At 45.3% G+C, this 16,722-nt stretch overlaps 1 protein-coding gene across 3 annotated transcripts in view; it reads right to left on the minus strand.

Annotated features, from left to right (window-relative positions):
- Window positions 1-16,722, minus strand: part of elp2 (elongator acetyltransferase complex subunit 2) — a 241,733-nt gene that overhangs the window by 56,230 nt on the left and 168,781 nt on the right. For all 3 annotated transcript variants that reach the window (XM_085988273.1, XM_085988272.1, XM_085988274.1), the window contains exon 18: window positions 12,629-12,821. In XM_085988273.1, the coding sequence (XP_085844399.1) occupies window positions 12,629-12,821 (193 nt within the window). The remainder of the gene's footprint in view (window positions 1-12,628; window positions 12,822-16,722) is intronic.

A 16,722-nucleotide genomic window follows, 5' to 3' on the forward strand; every position in this document is an offset into this window, starting at 1 on the left:
CAGGATTCTGGAATGGCGCCCTCAAAGCCACGTGTGTACAGTCAATCGCCCCCTGCACCATGGGGAAGTCTGCAATAGCAGCGAAGCCCTGCGCGCGCTCCGCCTGCTTCTCCAGGGTCAGAGGGAAGGTGATGAATTGACGCCTTCGCCTATAAAGGGCAGCTGTAACTTGCCGGATGCAACAGTGGACTGCAACCTGAGAGATATTCGCAATGTCCCCAATGGCTGACTGAAAGGATCCGTTGCCATAAAAATTGAGGGCAACACTCAGTTTAACGGCCACCGACAGAGAGGTCCTGCACCGTAGACGCAGCTGCAGATCCTCAGCAAGCAGGTGGCACAGCTCAGTAACAACGTCCCTCCCGAATCGGAGCCTTCGCACACACTGCTCCTCTGACATGTCAAGGTATGACACCTGCTGCCTAAAGACCCTCGCAGCATACCCTCGGATTGGCCGACCTCCATTGCCCCTCCTCCTTCTGGCCAATCCCGGCCCTCTCTCCCGCCGTCTCTCTGCCCCTTCATAGTGTTCGGCCATGAGGCCGTCGCCCTCCAAAGCATCTCCCATTCCGATGCCAGTTGGTCAAAAGGCTGTTAGGTCTAGTGCTCCAACTGCTCTGGACAGGTTTGAAGGTCCCAAGTACTCTAATGCTAAATTCCAAAAACTCTGCTCCACAGTAGCTCACCAACTCTCTCCACCAATGATCGCAATGAACAGGCCAAGTGGCTGAAGCTTCTATACTAAAGCTGTCCCCTTTAAATAGCGCCCCCCGACTCCGAGAAGGGCCCGCTAACGCTCCTCCGAACTGTCACTAATAGCGCTAGGCGTAAAGGCTCCGGGCGCCACCCAATATCCGCTCAGGCGCCCCTAAAAGGCGTTGCACACTGAAATGACGTCATGATCTGCTTGCGCTCGCGGGCGCGCGCAAACACTTAGCGCAGGCGTTAAATGTATAGTCAATATGGGAGTTGTCGCTATCTTCATTGCGCCCGCCCCAACATTGGGTAATGCCCCAATTCTCGGTCTCTTTAGGCGCTAAACGCTGGCGCAAACAACCGAATTTCTAGGCCTTTACATCTAGTTCCCTTGTCTAGATCATTAATATATATTGTGAATAGCTGGGGTCCAAGGACCGATCCCTGCGGTACCCCACTAGTTACTGCCTGCCAGTCGGAAAAAGACTCGTTTATTCCAACTCTTTGCTTTCTGTCTGCCAACCAGTTCTCTATCCAAGTCAATACCTTGCCCCCAATCCCATGTGCCTTAACTTTACACGCTAATCTCTTATGCAGGACCTTATCAAAAGCCTTCTGAAAGTCCAAATACACCACATCCATTGATTGTATAGGTTAGATGGCAAGGCTGAAAGAGCTGTGGAGGCTTGAAAGTGTGCCCTCAGATCCTCTTGCAGGAGGTGACAGAAATCTGATACTAATTCCCTGTGAAACCAGAGCCTTCTTAGGCATTGCTTGTCTGAGAGGTCGAGGAATGTTCACTTTGTCCTGTAAACCCGCTCAGCTGGGTACCTCCCAGTCAGCACTCAACAACAACAACTACTTTCTATTTATATAGCGCCTTTAGCGACACTCTGCTCTAGTGTTGTCTCACCACTTTTGCATCTAGCGGTGTTTCCTGCTCATCCTCCTCCATAGAACACATGCAAAGGCTGTTCCTCAACCATTGCAGATCTGGCTACGCATCTATCTCCAGGAAAAGGAAGTATGTGCAGTATAAAGAGTCTGTACTATTTTGGCAATTTTAATTTAAGTCTTGTAACTGCTTAATCTAACAGTTCTCCTTTTGATTTAAAGGTACTAAATTAGGCAATCGGGATTCAGTTGTGTTTGATTGGATTATTCCACTCTGCATACACAGATTTTGATTTGAAATTGTCATTAATATATGCGTGATAAGTTTAAATTACACGCTAATCTCTTATGCAGGACCTTATCGAAAGCCTTCTGAAAGTCCAAATACACCACATCCACTGGTTGCATAGGTTAGATGGCAAGGCCACTGAGCAGCTGACCAGAGGAGCGAGGTCCTATTTTCCCCAGCCTGGAAATAAAGTCATGAAGGCGGTGGCATGCTGCACAACAGAAGGTGGGCAAGCCATCAGCAGCAGCAGAGTGCCAAGCACATAATGCAATTGCTGAAGTTTAGTGGCCTCACCACTGAATAAGTGAATCCTTATCTGAAGCTTATGATTGATGTAAGGGGATCCTCTATTTGTGAGAGCTCACAGACCCACATGGGTGCGGTCAATTACGCCCTGCACAAACCAGTGAGATGGCAAAAAGCAAGGCACATGCTTGCTGCTCCTTGGCATTAATGGAAAAAACAATTTGCTCATTTGCCCTTGCATCAGTGCACTGCTGACTGGCTGATGCTGGCAATGCCACCTGTGGTCCCCCTGAAACCTTCCAGTGGCAAAAAAGGTGGAGTGCAGTTGTTACTTTTAATGGTTCCTCAACCATTGCAGATCTGGCTATGCATCTATCTCCAGGAAAAGGAAGTATGTGCAGTATAAAGAGTCTGTAGTATTTTGGTAATTTTAATTTAAGTCTTGTAACTGCTTAATCTAACAGTTCTCCTTTTGATTTAAAGGTACTAAATTAGGCAATCGGGATTCAGTTGTGTTTGATTGGATTATTCCACTCTGCATACACAGATTTTGATTTGAAATTGTCATTAATATATGCGTGATAAGTTTAAATTTAAATTTTGGAGAGCTGCAACATGAACACACACTGAAACTTACCTCACAAAGGAAACGCTGAATTTGTTAAACTATGAGTTTTTTTAAGTCACATCCATCTTGACTCTACTTGTTACACAAATGTGCAAGCAATTAGCCGAGCACTTATTCAGCTTCTTAGCCATTTACATTGTGCATCAAGAAAAGCCTTCCAGTTTTAGAGGGCAAGCATGTGTCCTACAATATCAGCACACAATGGAGTGTACAACATTATTATTTAAATGATGCGAGATTTCAAAATTATGCCCTGTTTAGTGGAAACAATACTAATCATCAATTAATTGCATAAAAATTCTATAAGTGTCAGTAGGTGAACATTTAGAGAACAGTGATCATAATATCAGAAGGTTTAGATTAGCTATGGAAAAGTACAGGGAGCAATCTAGAGTAAAAATACTTAATTGGAGGAATGCCAGTTTCAGTGGGATGAAAACGGACCTGGCCCGGGTAAATTGGAATCAAAGATTGGCAGGCAAAACTGTAATAGAACAATGGGCTGCCTTTAAAGAGGAGATGGTTTGGGTACAGTCGAGGTACATTCCCACTGGGGGGAAAGGTAGGGCAACTAAAACCAGAGCTCCCTGGATGACGAAAGAGATAGTGAGTAAGATGAAGCAGATGTCAGGTCGAGAATACATCTGAGAATCAGGCTAAATATAGGAAGCTCAGGGGAGAAGTGAAAAAGAAAATAAGAGGGGCAAAGAGAGGGTATGAGAATAGAATGGCAGCTAACATAAAAGATAATCCAAAAGTCTTCTATAGGCATATAAATAGTAAACGGGTAGTAAGAGGAGGGAAGGGGTCAATTAGAGACCAAAATGGAGACCTACGCATGGAGGCAGAGGGTATGGCTGAGGTACTAAATGAGTACTTTGCATCTGTCTTCAACAAGGAAGAAGATGCTGCCAAAGTCATAGTGAAGGAGGAGGTAGAGGAGATACTGGATGGGATCAAAATTGATAAAGAGGAGGTACTAGAAAGGCTGGCTGTACTTAAAGTAGCTAAGTCACCAGGACCGGATGGGATGCATCCTAGGATGCTGCGGGAAGTGAAGGAAGAAATCGCGGAGATATTGGCCATAATATTCCAATCCTCTTTCGAAACGGGGATGGTGCCAGAGGACTGGAGAATTGCAAATGTTACACCCTTGTTCAAAAAGGGTGTAAAGTTAAACCCAGGAACTATAGGCCAGTCAGTTTAACCTCGGTAGTGGGGAAGCTTTTAGAAACAATAATCAGAGACAAAATTAACAGTCACTTGGACATGTGTGGATTAATTAAGGCAAGCCAACATGGATTTGTTAAAGGCAAATCATGTTTAACCAACTTGATTGAGTGTTTTGATGAGGTAACAGAGAGGGTTGATGAGGGCAAAGCGTGGAAATTATGATGAACCTGTATAAAACACTGGTTCGGCCTCAACTGGAGTATTGTGTCCAATTCTGGGCACCGCACTTTAGGAAAGATGTGAAAGCTTTAGTGAGGGTGCAGAAAAGATTTACAAGAATGATTCCAGGGATGAGGGGCTTCAGAGAAGCTGGGGTTGTTCTCCTTAGAGCAGAGAAGATTGAGAGGAGATTTGATAGAGGTGTTCAAAATCATGAGGGGTCCAGACAGAGTAGATAGAGAGAAACTGTTCCCATTGGCAGAGGGGTCGAGAACCAGAGGGCACAGATTTAAGGTGATTGGCAAAAGAACCAAAGGCGACGTAAGAAAAAACTTTTTTATGCAGCGAGTGGTTAGGATCTGGAATGCACTGCCTGAAAGAATGGTGGAGAAAGACTCAATCACGGCTTTCAAAAGGGAGTTGGATACGTACCTGAAAGAAAAGAAATTGCAGGGCCACGGGGAAAGGGTTGGGGAGTGGGACTAGCTGAGGTGCTCTTGCAGAGAGCCGGCATGGGCTCGACGGCCGAATGGCCTTCTACCGTGCTGTAACCATTCTATGATTCTATAAACAGAATTTAAGTCGCTATGAACAGTTTTAAAAATAAGCTATTCTTCTTTATTGAAATAGTTCCTAAATATTCACGGCCCATAATTTATAATGTCACAGCAGAAGAATTCAATAAGATGTTGTGACTACCCAGCAAATTTAAAACACAAGACAGAAGTAATGAGCAACTGAAAAACATCAGTAAATGTAGCGATCTCTGTGCTTTCAATAATTAGAATTGTGACAATTTAGCAGAATTCAGTAATCTTTTAAACAGACTCATACAATTTTTCTGCACAAATTTAAGCTTCCATGTAGATTCCTGTACATTCATCTGCATAATCCATGACAGTTCGCTCTCCTGACCAAACTAACATTAGTATAAATCACCAATGATCTGACATATTATAACAGAATGCCCTATTTTGCAAGTTAAAATGTAAAAATTGCTTTAAATTAAGATGTACAGTTCAATTATGCCACTTTTATATTCTCCCATTCATTTAAAAATATAACATGTCTGTACTAGTCTGTTAGGGATAATGATACAGGACTGATTCTTGTTTCATTTCAAAAACATCCATTCCAACTCTTCATCTTAACTAAGCCAGTGGTAATACTGGTCCAGTATCAACGTTATAAATTTCCTCCCATTTTGCTACATTAAGCATTGAGTTAATACTCAGCAGGAACTGAAGATGTGAGTTTACACAGTAAAATATAAACAGGAAAGCACTGGACAGATACAAACAAGGGATTCGGAAACATAAGCTCTAGTTGGAAATATGTTGAAGGCAGCAATGTTGTCACAGTTATGATGACTATGTAAAAAGTTCAAATTTTAGATTTGGTAATTAGAATGTAATCAACTCTCTAAAGTATGCAACCAACTTACAACAAACAGCAATACTTATCCTCTAAAAATATTGGCCCAGAAATTCGGGTCCCAATGCGCGAGTACACACTGGGTACTCGCGCGTCGGCCCAACGAAAGTGCCGGTTTCGTGCATGCACTGCGCATGCGTGGGAAACCGGCACTTCCGTTCCCCTGAAAGAAGGGGTCGAGAGGTGGAACGCGTGCGCCGGAGAGGCAGCGCGTGCGCATTGAACTTACGTTTTTCCGGGAGGGTAAGTCTCCAGCAGTTACACTTTTAAAAAGCAGGCGCAGGGCCTGCTTTTAACAAGGTAAGTGGTGAATTAATTAAAATTAAAACATTTATTCCACAAGTTTATTATTTTTAAATACTTTATTTTTAGCCCCGTTAGAAAATGTAATTCATTTTTTCAAAAATTTAAATTATTGTTTAAAATAGTTATTTTATGTAATTTATAGTTATTTTAAAAATGTGATTAAAAAAAAAAAATATTTGAAGTTTTAGTGATGTTTTGGGGCTTATAGTATTTATAGGTTTGACAGCTCTTCCTGTCAAACTTATGAATGAAGCATTCCCTGCTACTATTGGCTCTCCATGGCCCACGTGATCCCAGGGGACGCATTGAACTAACTGGGATACGCAAGCACTGCGCGCCGGCAGTTGGAGCAGGCCCAGGATTGGAATCCTACGCAGGCCCACAGCTCAACGGCCAGCGCGCTAGGTAAGTGCAGGTCGGGGGCTTGCACTTGCGGGAAGCTCCCCGTCCCGAATTTCTGGGCCATTGTATTTTTGAAACTTCTGTAAAATGCAACAATTCTCTATAGAAATACCAACAAACCATATAATCAATTGTTTTAATTCTTCTAAAAACTTCTACTTTGAGGTTGCCGATACAAGTGTGATCTGAATATCGGCCACTGTTTTTGAGGCCACTTCGAAGAAGCAACATCACACCACTTGAGGCATTATTAAGCGACATAAAGCCAACTTTCTAAATTCTGACATCAAAGTTTACTATGCTCCCAGATGGCTCCCTGGACCCCCTTTACTTTTACGTTAGCATCAACAATGTTACAGGCTTTCTAATATTGTTAAGCAAAGTTCTGTGCAAGTATTTAAAGAAAAGAAAGACCTGCATTTATACAGCGCCTTTCACGACTCCTGGACATCCCAAAACACTTTACAACCAATGAAGTACTTTTGAAACAACAACAGAAAACGCTGGAAAAACTCAGCAGGCCAGGCAACATCAGTGGAAAGAGAAAGAGAGTTAACGTTTCAGGTCGAAGACCTTTTGCCAGTTCTGACGAAAGAAAACATAGAAACATAGAAGATAGGAGCAGGAGTAGGCCATTCGGCCCCTCGAGCCTGCTCCACCATTCAATGCGATCATGGCTGATCATCCAAACTCAGTACCCGGTCCCTGCTTTCTCCCCATACCCCTTGATCCCTTTAGCCTTAAGAAATATATCCAACTCCTTCTTGAATATATTTAATGAATTGGCCTCTACTGCCTTCTTTGGTAGAGAGTTCCACAGGTTCACCACTCTCTGGGTGAAGAAATTCCTCCTCATTTCAGTCCTAAAAGGCCTACCCCTTATCCTTAGACTGTGACCCCTGGTTCTGGATTCCCCGACCATTGGGAACATCCTCCCTGCATCTAGTCTGTCCAGTCCTGCCAGAATTTTATAAGTTTCAATGCGATCCCCTCTCATTCTTCTAAACTCCAGCGAGTACAAGCCCAATCGACCCAATCTCTCCTCATACGTCATTCCTGCCATCCCAGGTATCAGCCTGGTGAACTTTCTGACTCAGAGGCGAGAGTGGTACCCACTGAGCCACAGCTGACGCAGCACACATATGCAAAATTCTAATTTGCCCAAGTAGAAGGTAATGTGCAGCTGGCAGTAACAGGACATTTGGATAAGCATAATTTAATCGGACAGAGTCAGCATGGTTTTATGAAGGGGAAGTCATGTTTGACAAATTTGCTCGAATTCTTTGAGGACGTAACAAACAGGGTGGATAAAGGGGAACCAGTGGATGTGGTGTATTTGGACTTCCAAAAGGCATTTGACAAGGTGCCACACAAAAGATTACTGCACAAGATAAAAAATCACAGGATTGGGGATAATATACTGGCATGGGTGGAAGATTGGCTATCTAACAGAAAACAGAGAGTTGGGATAAATGGTTCATTCTCGGGTTGGCAATCAGTAACTAGTGGTGTTCCGCAGGGGTCAGTGCTGGGACCCCAACTCTTTACAATCTATATTAACGATTTGGAGGAGGGGACCAAGTGCAATGTATCCAAGTTTGCCGACGATACAAAGATGGGAGGGAAAGCAGTGAGTGAGGCGGACATGAAAAACCTGCAAAAGGACACAGACAGGCTAAGTGAGTGGGCAGAAATTTGGCAGATGGAATATAATGTTGGAAAGTGTGAGGTTATGCACTTTGGCAGAAAAAATCAAAGAGCAAGTTATTATCTAAATGGAAAGAAACTGCAAAGTGCTACACTACAAAAGGGATCTGGGGGTCCTGGTGCATGAAACACAGAAGGTTAGTATGCAGGTACAGCAGGTGATCAGGAAGGCCAATGGAATCTTGGCTTTTATTGCAAGGGGGTGGAGTATAAAAACAGGGAAATCTTGCTCCAGTTATACAGGGTATTGGTGAGGCCACACCTGGAATACTGCGTGCAGTTTTGGTTTCCATATTTAAGAAAAGATATACTTGCTCTCGAGGCGGTTCAGAGAAGGCTCACTCGGTTGATTCTGGAGATGAGGGGGTTGACTTATGAGGAAAGGTTGAGTAGGTTGGGCCTCTACTCATTGGAATTCAGAAGAATGAGAGGCGATCTTATCGAAACATAAGATTGTGAGGGGGCTTGATCGGGTGGATGCGGGGAGGATGTTTCCACTGATGGGTGAGACTAGAACTAGGGGGCATAATCTTAGAATAAGGGGCTGCTGTTTCAAAACTGAGATGAGGAGAAACTTCTTCACTCAGAGGGTAGTAAATCTATGGAATTTGCTACCTCAGAGAGCTGTGGAAGCTGCGACATTAAATAAATTTAAAAAGGAAATAGACAGTTTCCTAGCTGATAAGGGAATTAAGGGTTATGGGGAGCGGGCAGGGAAGTGGACGTGAGTCTAGGTTCGGATCAGCCATGATCCTATTGAATGGCGGAGCAGGCCCGAGGGGCCGTATGGCCTACTCCTGCTCCTACTTCTTATGTTATGGTAGTATAACCTGTTTTACTGGTTCCATACCACTCTGCAGTGTATAGCAGTATCAAACTAGAGGCTGTTGTCAGTCTGCCCCTTTTACTTTTCATTGGTTTCGCTGGGCTCTGCTATGCAGTGCAAAGATCCGATTGTTTTGAGTGTAATTGATGAGACTCATGGGTCTACAGTGCTGTCGATCCAACAAGCATTAGGCACTTATATGATTGAGTACAACTATACCATGAAATACAGCTGACGGAAGAAGACCTGTGCACTTCTCCTCACCTGCACTACTGTGATATAAAAGTTCTTGCAGTTTAACAGCAGCAAAAGCCAGGATGCAAACAAGTAAAAGCAGGGACATGTAATACAAAAGACCCAATGATGGCAAAGGCGATAGACAGCTCATGGCAATAAAAAAGATAGCATCGCTGCAAAAAGACGTGACAAACAATGCTGGAATCAGACAATACTGACAAACCACTCAGCAAGAAACTGTCTGGTAGTCAATCAGTGACATTGCTCCTTTACAAATAACAGATATCATCAAGCGCCAAACAACTACAGTCAACTCATCAACAAACATAACAAGCACATCAGATACCATTAAATGAATCAGCCTACAAAATGACCTATGCAGAAGATATAACTTACCAAAATATCAAAGAAAAATCCATTCTAAAGCTAAGTACATTGCACTCACTCTTCACAAACTTTACAATTGGTGGATCAATTAGTATACACGTCTTGATCAATGTCACCTTCCAAGCCTAACCAATTCTAAAGTCTCGCTTCCTAGATCCGTATTCCAGTGAAGAGAAAAATATTGTGCACAGGAAATCACAAGAATCCCTCTTTTTCCATTCGCAAACAAATTCTCCACCACAAGCTGTTTGATGTTTGGGTCATTGATGAGAGCACAAAGACTTGGAGACTTTGGACTGAGGTGCCAATGGAAAGCCACTTTTCCATAAGCAAGTGCATGTTCCAACAATTCTGGCCCAGCAAGTTATGTATAAAATGGAGAGAGGAACTCCTCGGAATGGCTTAGATGGTTAAAGTAGAAAACAGATGGCAACAGTCAGCTTATTCCTCTTTTTGCTCTTAACTGGTTGATTAGCAGATAAATTTATTGCCATACCAAGGATATAATCTAAAAATGGTGGGGTTATTGTGAATGATGATATCAGACAGGGTTTCTTATGGTTGACTCTATATTTCTTCTGTGAATGACTACATTGTTAGCAAGTTCTACAGATCAGCCTAACAGTAAACAGATCATCTACCATTCAAGTACATTTTTGTACTTGATGCTGCAGTGTGCTTTAAGTGCATTTATCTTGTTTTTTGAGATGGTGATTAATAGCATTTATTTTTGCAGAGATGGAATTAAAATATGTAACTTGTTCTGGAGTACAAAATAACGCAAGTTGATATGTATCCAGTTGCCAAGTGGTGTGCCGCTCCAAAAGGGAAGAGAACAATCACACAAATACAGGATTTTGAATTGATGGAAATAACTATTAGAGAGAGCTAGGAATTAAGATTTCAGAATCAAAGGTTTATTTTATTTTGACTTTGATGAATTCAAGTGAGATTTACAACATGCTTGTTGCCAATACGTATTGCAGGCCTATGTCCTGCATTATGAAGGATACATGGTCTGTACATGGAATGCGAACTGTAAAAAGGTGTGCCTGATTCACAAGTAGCTGTATTTTATTTTAGTACTTTATAGTTTTCTGTAGTAGGTTCACAGTCAGTATGTAATGACAGTGGTTTCATACAACTACTTTTAATTATAACAGTGCTCAGGAAGTAAAATATGCAGTTTGTACAGTAGAGTTCATGCGGGAATGGGGAGGTCATTTCCCAGGCTTTACGTTAGGGTTTGTGGGCACTTAGATAACTTACAGTATTTGCAGTTACAATGATTTTCTTGGTTTGCAAGAGTTGTATTTTGTGTACTGCAACAATACTGAAAGATTTGTTAGATTAATTTTCAGCAAAGATCTTAGAATCATAGAATGATACAGCACAGAAGGAGGCCATTCAGCCCATTTTACTTGTGCTGGCTCTTTAAAAGAGCTATCCAATTAGTCCCACAGAAACATAGAAAAATAGGAGCAGGAGGTGGCCATTCGAGCCTGCTCCACCATTCAATATGATCATGGTTGATCCTCTATCTCAATACCATATTCCCGCTCTCTCCCCATACCCATGTCCTTTCCCCATAGCCCTTCAGGTATTTATTCAATTCCCTACTGAAAGTTATTACTGAATCTGCTACCACCACCCTTTCAGGCAGTGCATCCCAGATCATAATAACTCGCTGCATAAAAAAAATGTTTCCTCATGTCACCCATAGTTTTTTTGCTAATTACCTTAAATCTGTGTCCGCTGGTTACTGACCCTTATGCTACTAGAAACAGTTTGTCGTTATTTACTCTAGCAAAACCTTTAATGATTTTGAACACCTCTATTAAATCTCCCCTTAACCTTCTCTGCTCTAATAACGAGAATAGCCCCAGCTTCTCTAGTCTCTCCACATAACTGAAGTCCCTCACCCTGGAACCATTCTACTTAATCTCTTTTGCATCCTTCCTAAAGTGTGGTGCCCAGAATTGGACACAATACTCCAGCTGGGACATATAAAGGCCTTTTGTGCATAGTTTAATAATCCTTCATAAAGCAGTGACAGAAATGACAGTTCAAATACACAGAAAAGAGTCAACAAAAATTCTAAATTAATTTTGTGAACCTCTCACAGAACACAATTAAAAGGATATTTTAATTTTTATCGAAAGTTTTTTTTAAAAAACTAAAAACAATTGGAATGTTTACCCTTAACACTGTATCAGCAACTTTATAAATCATGGGGTAAAAATTTGGTTGCTTCGCACCTCCCATTACCGCCCTAATAGAGCGCTAACAGGGCACAAAGCAACTGCCGCCCGGGCGTGACACCGCCAGCGCCTCCCGCGAAATTCAGCAGGAGGTTAGCGGCAGCGATGACGTCATCGGCGTGCGCAGCACCCCGGCCGCGATCTTCGGTATCGCCCCGACTTACCGCCGGACGCTATGTCCAACAGGGTCAGGGGGGCCTACCTGCGGCCGAGGCAGCGTTAATTAAAGGCGAGGTGCCGGGCGGCCGTTTTTGTTGCTGGCCGCCTGCCAGCACCTGCCCCCGGCCTCCTCAGCAGCCCCCCCATGCGGCGTGCCGGCTGCGCTCCGTGGGGGGGCTGCTGAGGAGGCCAGGGACCTCTTGAATACCGGGCTCTTTTGCCGACACTCCGATCCCTGGTGGCCCAGCTGGGCCCCGGGTCGCGCTGCGCTAGGCCCCTCCCCTTTAAGGGGAGGAAGGCCTGCAGCACCGCGGCACAACGTGTTGCAGCGTGTGGCGCTGCAGGATGTAGCGCTGCGATATTCCCTCGCAGCACCCCAAGAGCCCTGCTTCCCTCTTGGGGCGCTACTGATGAATTTTGGCCGCGGGGGAGGGGGGGGGTAATTTAATGCCACAAAGGAGCCGCGACTCAATTTTTCCCCTCATATATCATAAACTAAAAAAGTGAATCACTGTGGGAAAAAAACTGTAGCATTGTATTCAGCGAATTACATAATAGCAGAACAGTGTGGAATCTTTGAACTGGCATTTCTTGGAACATTAGAGATGCCAGGTCAACTTAATACAACAAATTACTGAAAGTGAAATAACTTATGGAAAACTATTCAGGTAGAGTTTGGGGACATCAAATTACTAAAGGTTTAGTGACTTTAAGTGCAGCATACGATTCCTCTAAATTAGTGTTGCTCATTATAGTGTTCTTACCTGAATCAGATTCAGCCATTTCATGTTGTTTCCAGAGAGACCAGGTTCGGTCTCGTGAAACTGCCAACAAGAATCGGTCATCTGGTGAAAATGCCAACTGAGTGACGGTCAGGCTGTGTAATGGCAAGCTGAGCAGTTGCTTCCATTTGGAGGTACTCCACAAAATAATTGCTGCATGCTCCACTTTAGAGGCCTATAAAAAAAAATGCGGAAAAATTATGGAAGACAGTAGAATCTGTTCTAAGGTTTCAACGCTACTCTATATTGGATACATGGAAATAGCAACTGCATAAAGTGCGATCTTTTCTGAATTGGATGTAGATAGCAGCAGATTGTACACAAAGGGCAGGATTTTCATTGAGCCATGGAGGCGGGATTGGAGGCGTGTGGGGGGTTAAAATCACGAAAACTGGCGGGCGGTACCAACCCTGCCTCCATCCCGCCTCCGAGCAATTTTAATTCATTCATGTCTAATGGTCCCATCTCCGTCCCGCCTCCAAGAGGCAGGATAGGCCGTTAAGGCCCTTAACAAGCACTAAATTGCCTCTTTAATCCCATTTTGAAAGGCCTTTGTGATTTTAACCCTTTTCCCACGTGAAACACGCCTGGTCTGAAACACGACGGTGAAACCTGGCGGGAGCACAATTGGATTGCTGACTATCAGCTGCAGGTCAACCATTAAAGAGGAGATTTGATCAGCCATCATTTGCAGTTGGCAGGGCTTTGTTGTCTCAGGTCTCGGGGAACTTTTAGAAGGCTTAACCACAGCTGTGGAAGTTTGGAGCCTGACACCCATCTCCAGTGTGATCTCCTGGGAAAGCCCTCTCGCCACCTTCACTGAGCGCTTCCTCAACTGAGGCATATACCAGAAGCATTGGAGCCATTTATTTCCTTCCCTTCTGGGCATTAGATGAGCTCGAGCACCAGCAGAACCATGAACAACAGCAGCACCGACAGCAGCAGCACCAAGCTGCTGCTCACCCACCTGAAGCTGCACAGGCCAGAAGGGGCCAGCGCATGGAAGCCCGTCGGCACAGGAGATACCCCCCAAACAGGGTCTACAGACACAGGGTCAGCTACCTCAACATGTCTGAGCAGCAGTGCCAAAGGCAGCTCCGACTTTTGCGAGAGGTAGTGGGTGACATCTGCACAATGCTGCAACAAGACCTGCAGCCAGAGGACAATCCTTACCAGTGGCAGTCAAAGTCACCACCGCACTCAACTTTTTTGCCTCAGGCTCATTCCAGGGATCAGCAGCAGACATCAGTGGCATCTCCCAGGCGGCTGCACATACTTGCATCACGCAGGTAACCAATGCCCTCTTTGCCATCGCGCACAATCACATCCATTTCACCAAGGATCAAGCAAGACGGCGTGAGCGGTTGGATTAGCTAATCTGGCAGGCTTTCCGAGGGTGCAGGGCGTCGTTGCCTGCACACGTGGCCCTTAAGGCACCCCATCGCAATGCAGGTATTTTTGTCAACCGCAAGGGCTTCCACTCCCTCTGCTGGTGTGTGACCACAAGAAGATTTTGCATATTTGTGCCAAGTACCCTGGCGGCAGCGGCAGCAGCAGCAGGAGGAGGAGGAGAATGATGATGATGATGAGGATGATGATCCGGCAGAGGCCCATTAACCAGCGGCAGCATTACGCGAGAACATTGCTGCCTGGGATGCAAGGAATGCACTCATCTTGGCCAGATTTGCTTAGCCTAGCCGATCAAGCACTTTTGCCTCGCAGCTTCTTACCTGAGCATCGACAATGGCCAAGACCCTGCGGATTCCTAGCTATTTGACCAGCATACTGACAATTGCAAGTAATCCTAAGCCCTCAATGTGAAAGTCCCATTCGCGAAATGACACACGCCACAACTACAGCAGTAGCCATCAGATTTTTTATTAATATTATTAATCTGATGGCTTTTTCTAACAATACATCAAATTTCACCCAAGTGACTACCCTTGTGACTATTTGTGCAGTATCTTTCTCTTACGCATGCTCCTACGTGGTGCTTGCCCTGTGGCTTCAGCAGATGTGGAGGCCCCTTGCTCACTTTCCTGCTGCTCCTGTCTCGACACCTTTGGCGGGCGTCCTCTGGGGTTGCGAGCCTGTGAGGGCTCGTCAACAGTCTGCTGCTCCTGCGGCTGCGCAGGGGTTGAGACGCCGATCTCAGTTGGGTGTGGACTCTGGTGGGGCTCTGACCGAGGACTCTGCAGTGGCATGGAAGTGTGAGCACTTGGAGAGGAGCCCCCACTTCCTTGATGTCTGCCACCAACTTCCCTCTCATGGGTCAGGTTCCCCTCAGCGCCTGCAAGTGGCTTGAGAGCACCTTGCCGCACATCAGGGAGGCCATGGGGACCCGTACCTGCACTGGCAGTCCTACGCAGAAGGGCTTCCATGAATGTCTGGTTTCTCTGTTCAATAGATGACCATCGCTCCTCCAGAGATGTCATTCTATTCTGAGCACTCACCATGTTTTCTGCACTCTGGCGACTTATCTCCTCCATGGCCACAGCCACCCTCTCGTCTACTGTAGCCATCCTTTGCACGGAGGTTGCCATCATTTGCACGGAGGTTGCCATCCTTTCCGTGGTGATGCGTTCATGCGCCAATGACTCCAAAGAGGCTCTGGTCATGTTCGCTATGGACTCCTCCATTCGTTCCACATTCGCAGCGACCCTGGAGACAAAACCTGCCAAGAGACATCTGTTCCTGGAGTTCCAGCACCGCTGATCTTATGGATGGACCCAGAGGCAGAGGGTCGACATGCAGCTGAGCCAAGCTGGCAAAGTCCTGCGCCCTTCGACTAGGACTCTCCACTGCTGTCCTTGTCTCCACAATCTGCTGATGCTCACTTGTGAGCTGTGATACACCAGGTGACAACACTACTCTATGTCCCGAAGGTCCCACCGAGGTGTGAGTGGCTGTGCTGGTGCTGGGTGCGCTGAATTCTGCTGACGCTGCGCCCTCAGAGGTTGCAGCTTCCTCTGAGGAGTCTGGCTGCTCAGGCTGTTCCTCCTGGCTAGTGGGGACGGCTGCTTGCGTTGGTCCTGTGGGGGAGTAAAGGAAAGAGTCAGAGATGTGATGCCAAGGTTACATGCACATTGCATATTGCAGATGCTCATAAGTCCATCTGTTAGAGCTTCAGAATCATTATCAGCAACTCATGCAATGTCAATGAGAGATGGTAAACTATTCTGTCCCCCACTTGCGCATCCTCCTCTACCCCAACTATTTCCAGGACTAACCTCCTCCCAGGGGGTGAGGTGGGCTAGTGAGGTGTCCCTCCTCCTGTCCTCGCTCTTTCTCTTTTATTGTGAGCTCTCTTTTCCTGCAATGAGGGAGACAAGTGGAGGTTGAGTGAGAATGAAAGAGTAAGTGTAGAGATTCCATAGCATAGATACTTAGAAGGAGACAAAGATGGAGTGAGGTGGCAAGACCAAGGGCCCTCCCTGTGTGTTGTCAGTTGTCTGCATAGCATCACAGTGATGGGGAGTGTGAGGGCTGCATAGTCAAATAGTTAGGTGAATGTGACCATAGAGAGAAAGGGAATGGGTAAGGGTGCATGGATGTCAGTGTCAAGTGGGATGTGGAGGAAGAGATTGCTAAAGCTGAGTGCTGGTGAGGCAAGGCAATGGGGATCAGATTGAGGGTGATGGGAAAATCATACTCACTTTTTCAGTGCGCAGAAGGTCATGAAATCTCTTCCTACACTGTATCCAGGTTCTGCAGGTCACTGCTAAGGAGTTGACCTCCTCTGCCACCTGTATCCACACGGCCTTGGTCTGCTAAGGAGGCTTCTTCCGCCCTGTAGAAGGGAAGAGCACCTCCTTATGTGCTCTAGCTCCATCAACTAATGCCTGCAGGGCCACATCATCGAATCTGGGAGCAGACTTAGCTCTCCCGCTGCTCATGGTGCCTCCAGGTCCCTCTCACACCAAAGGCCAAAAGGTTAGCAGTCTGCAGCAGAAGCAAGGCTTGCTGTAGAGCTTAAATGCAGCAGCAATGATGACGTCATCAGAGGTGACTTTCAGATTGGAAAAACTCATTTGCCAAGGGTTCCCACACGTTGGAACTCAATTGGACAATTAAGT

Source organism: Somniosus microcephalus, chromosome 5 (genome assembly GCF_052327205.1).
Source record: "Somniosus microcephalus isolate GS21.2 chromosome 5, FLI_Smic_1.0, whole genome shotgun sequence".
Taxonomy (NCBI): domain Eukaryota; kingdom Metazoa; phylum Chordata; class Chondrichthyes; order Squaliformes; family Somniosidae; genus Somniosus; species Somniosus microcephalus.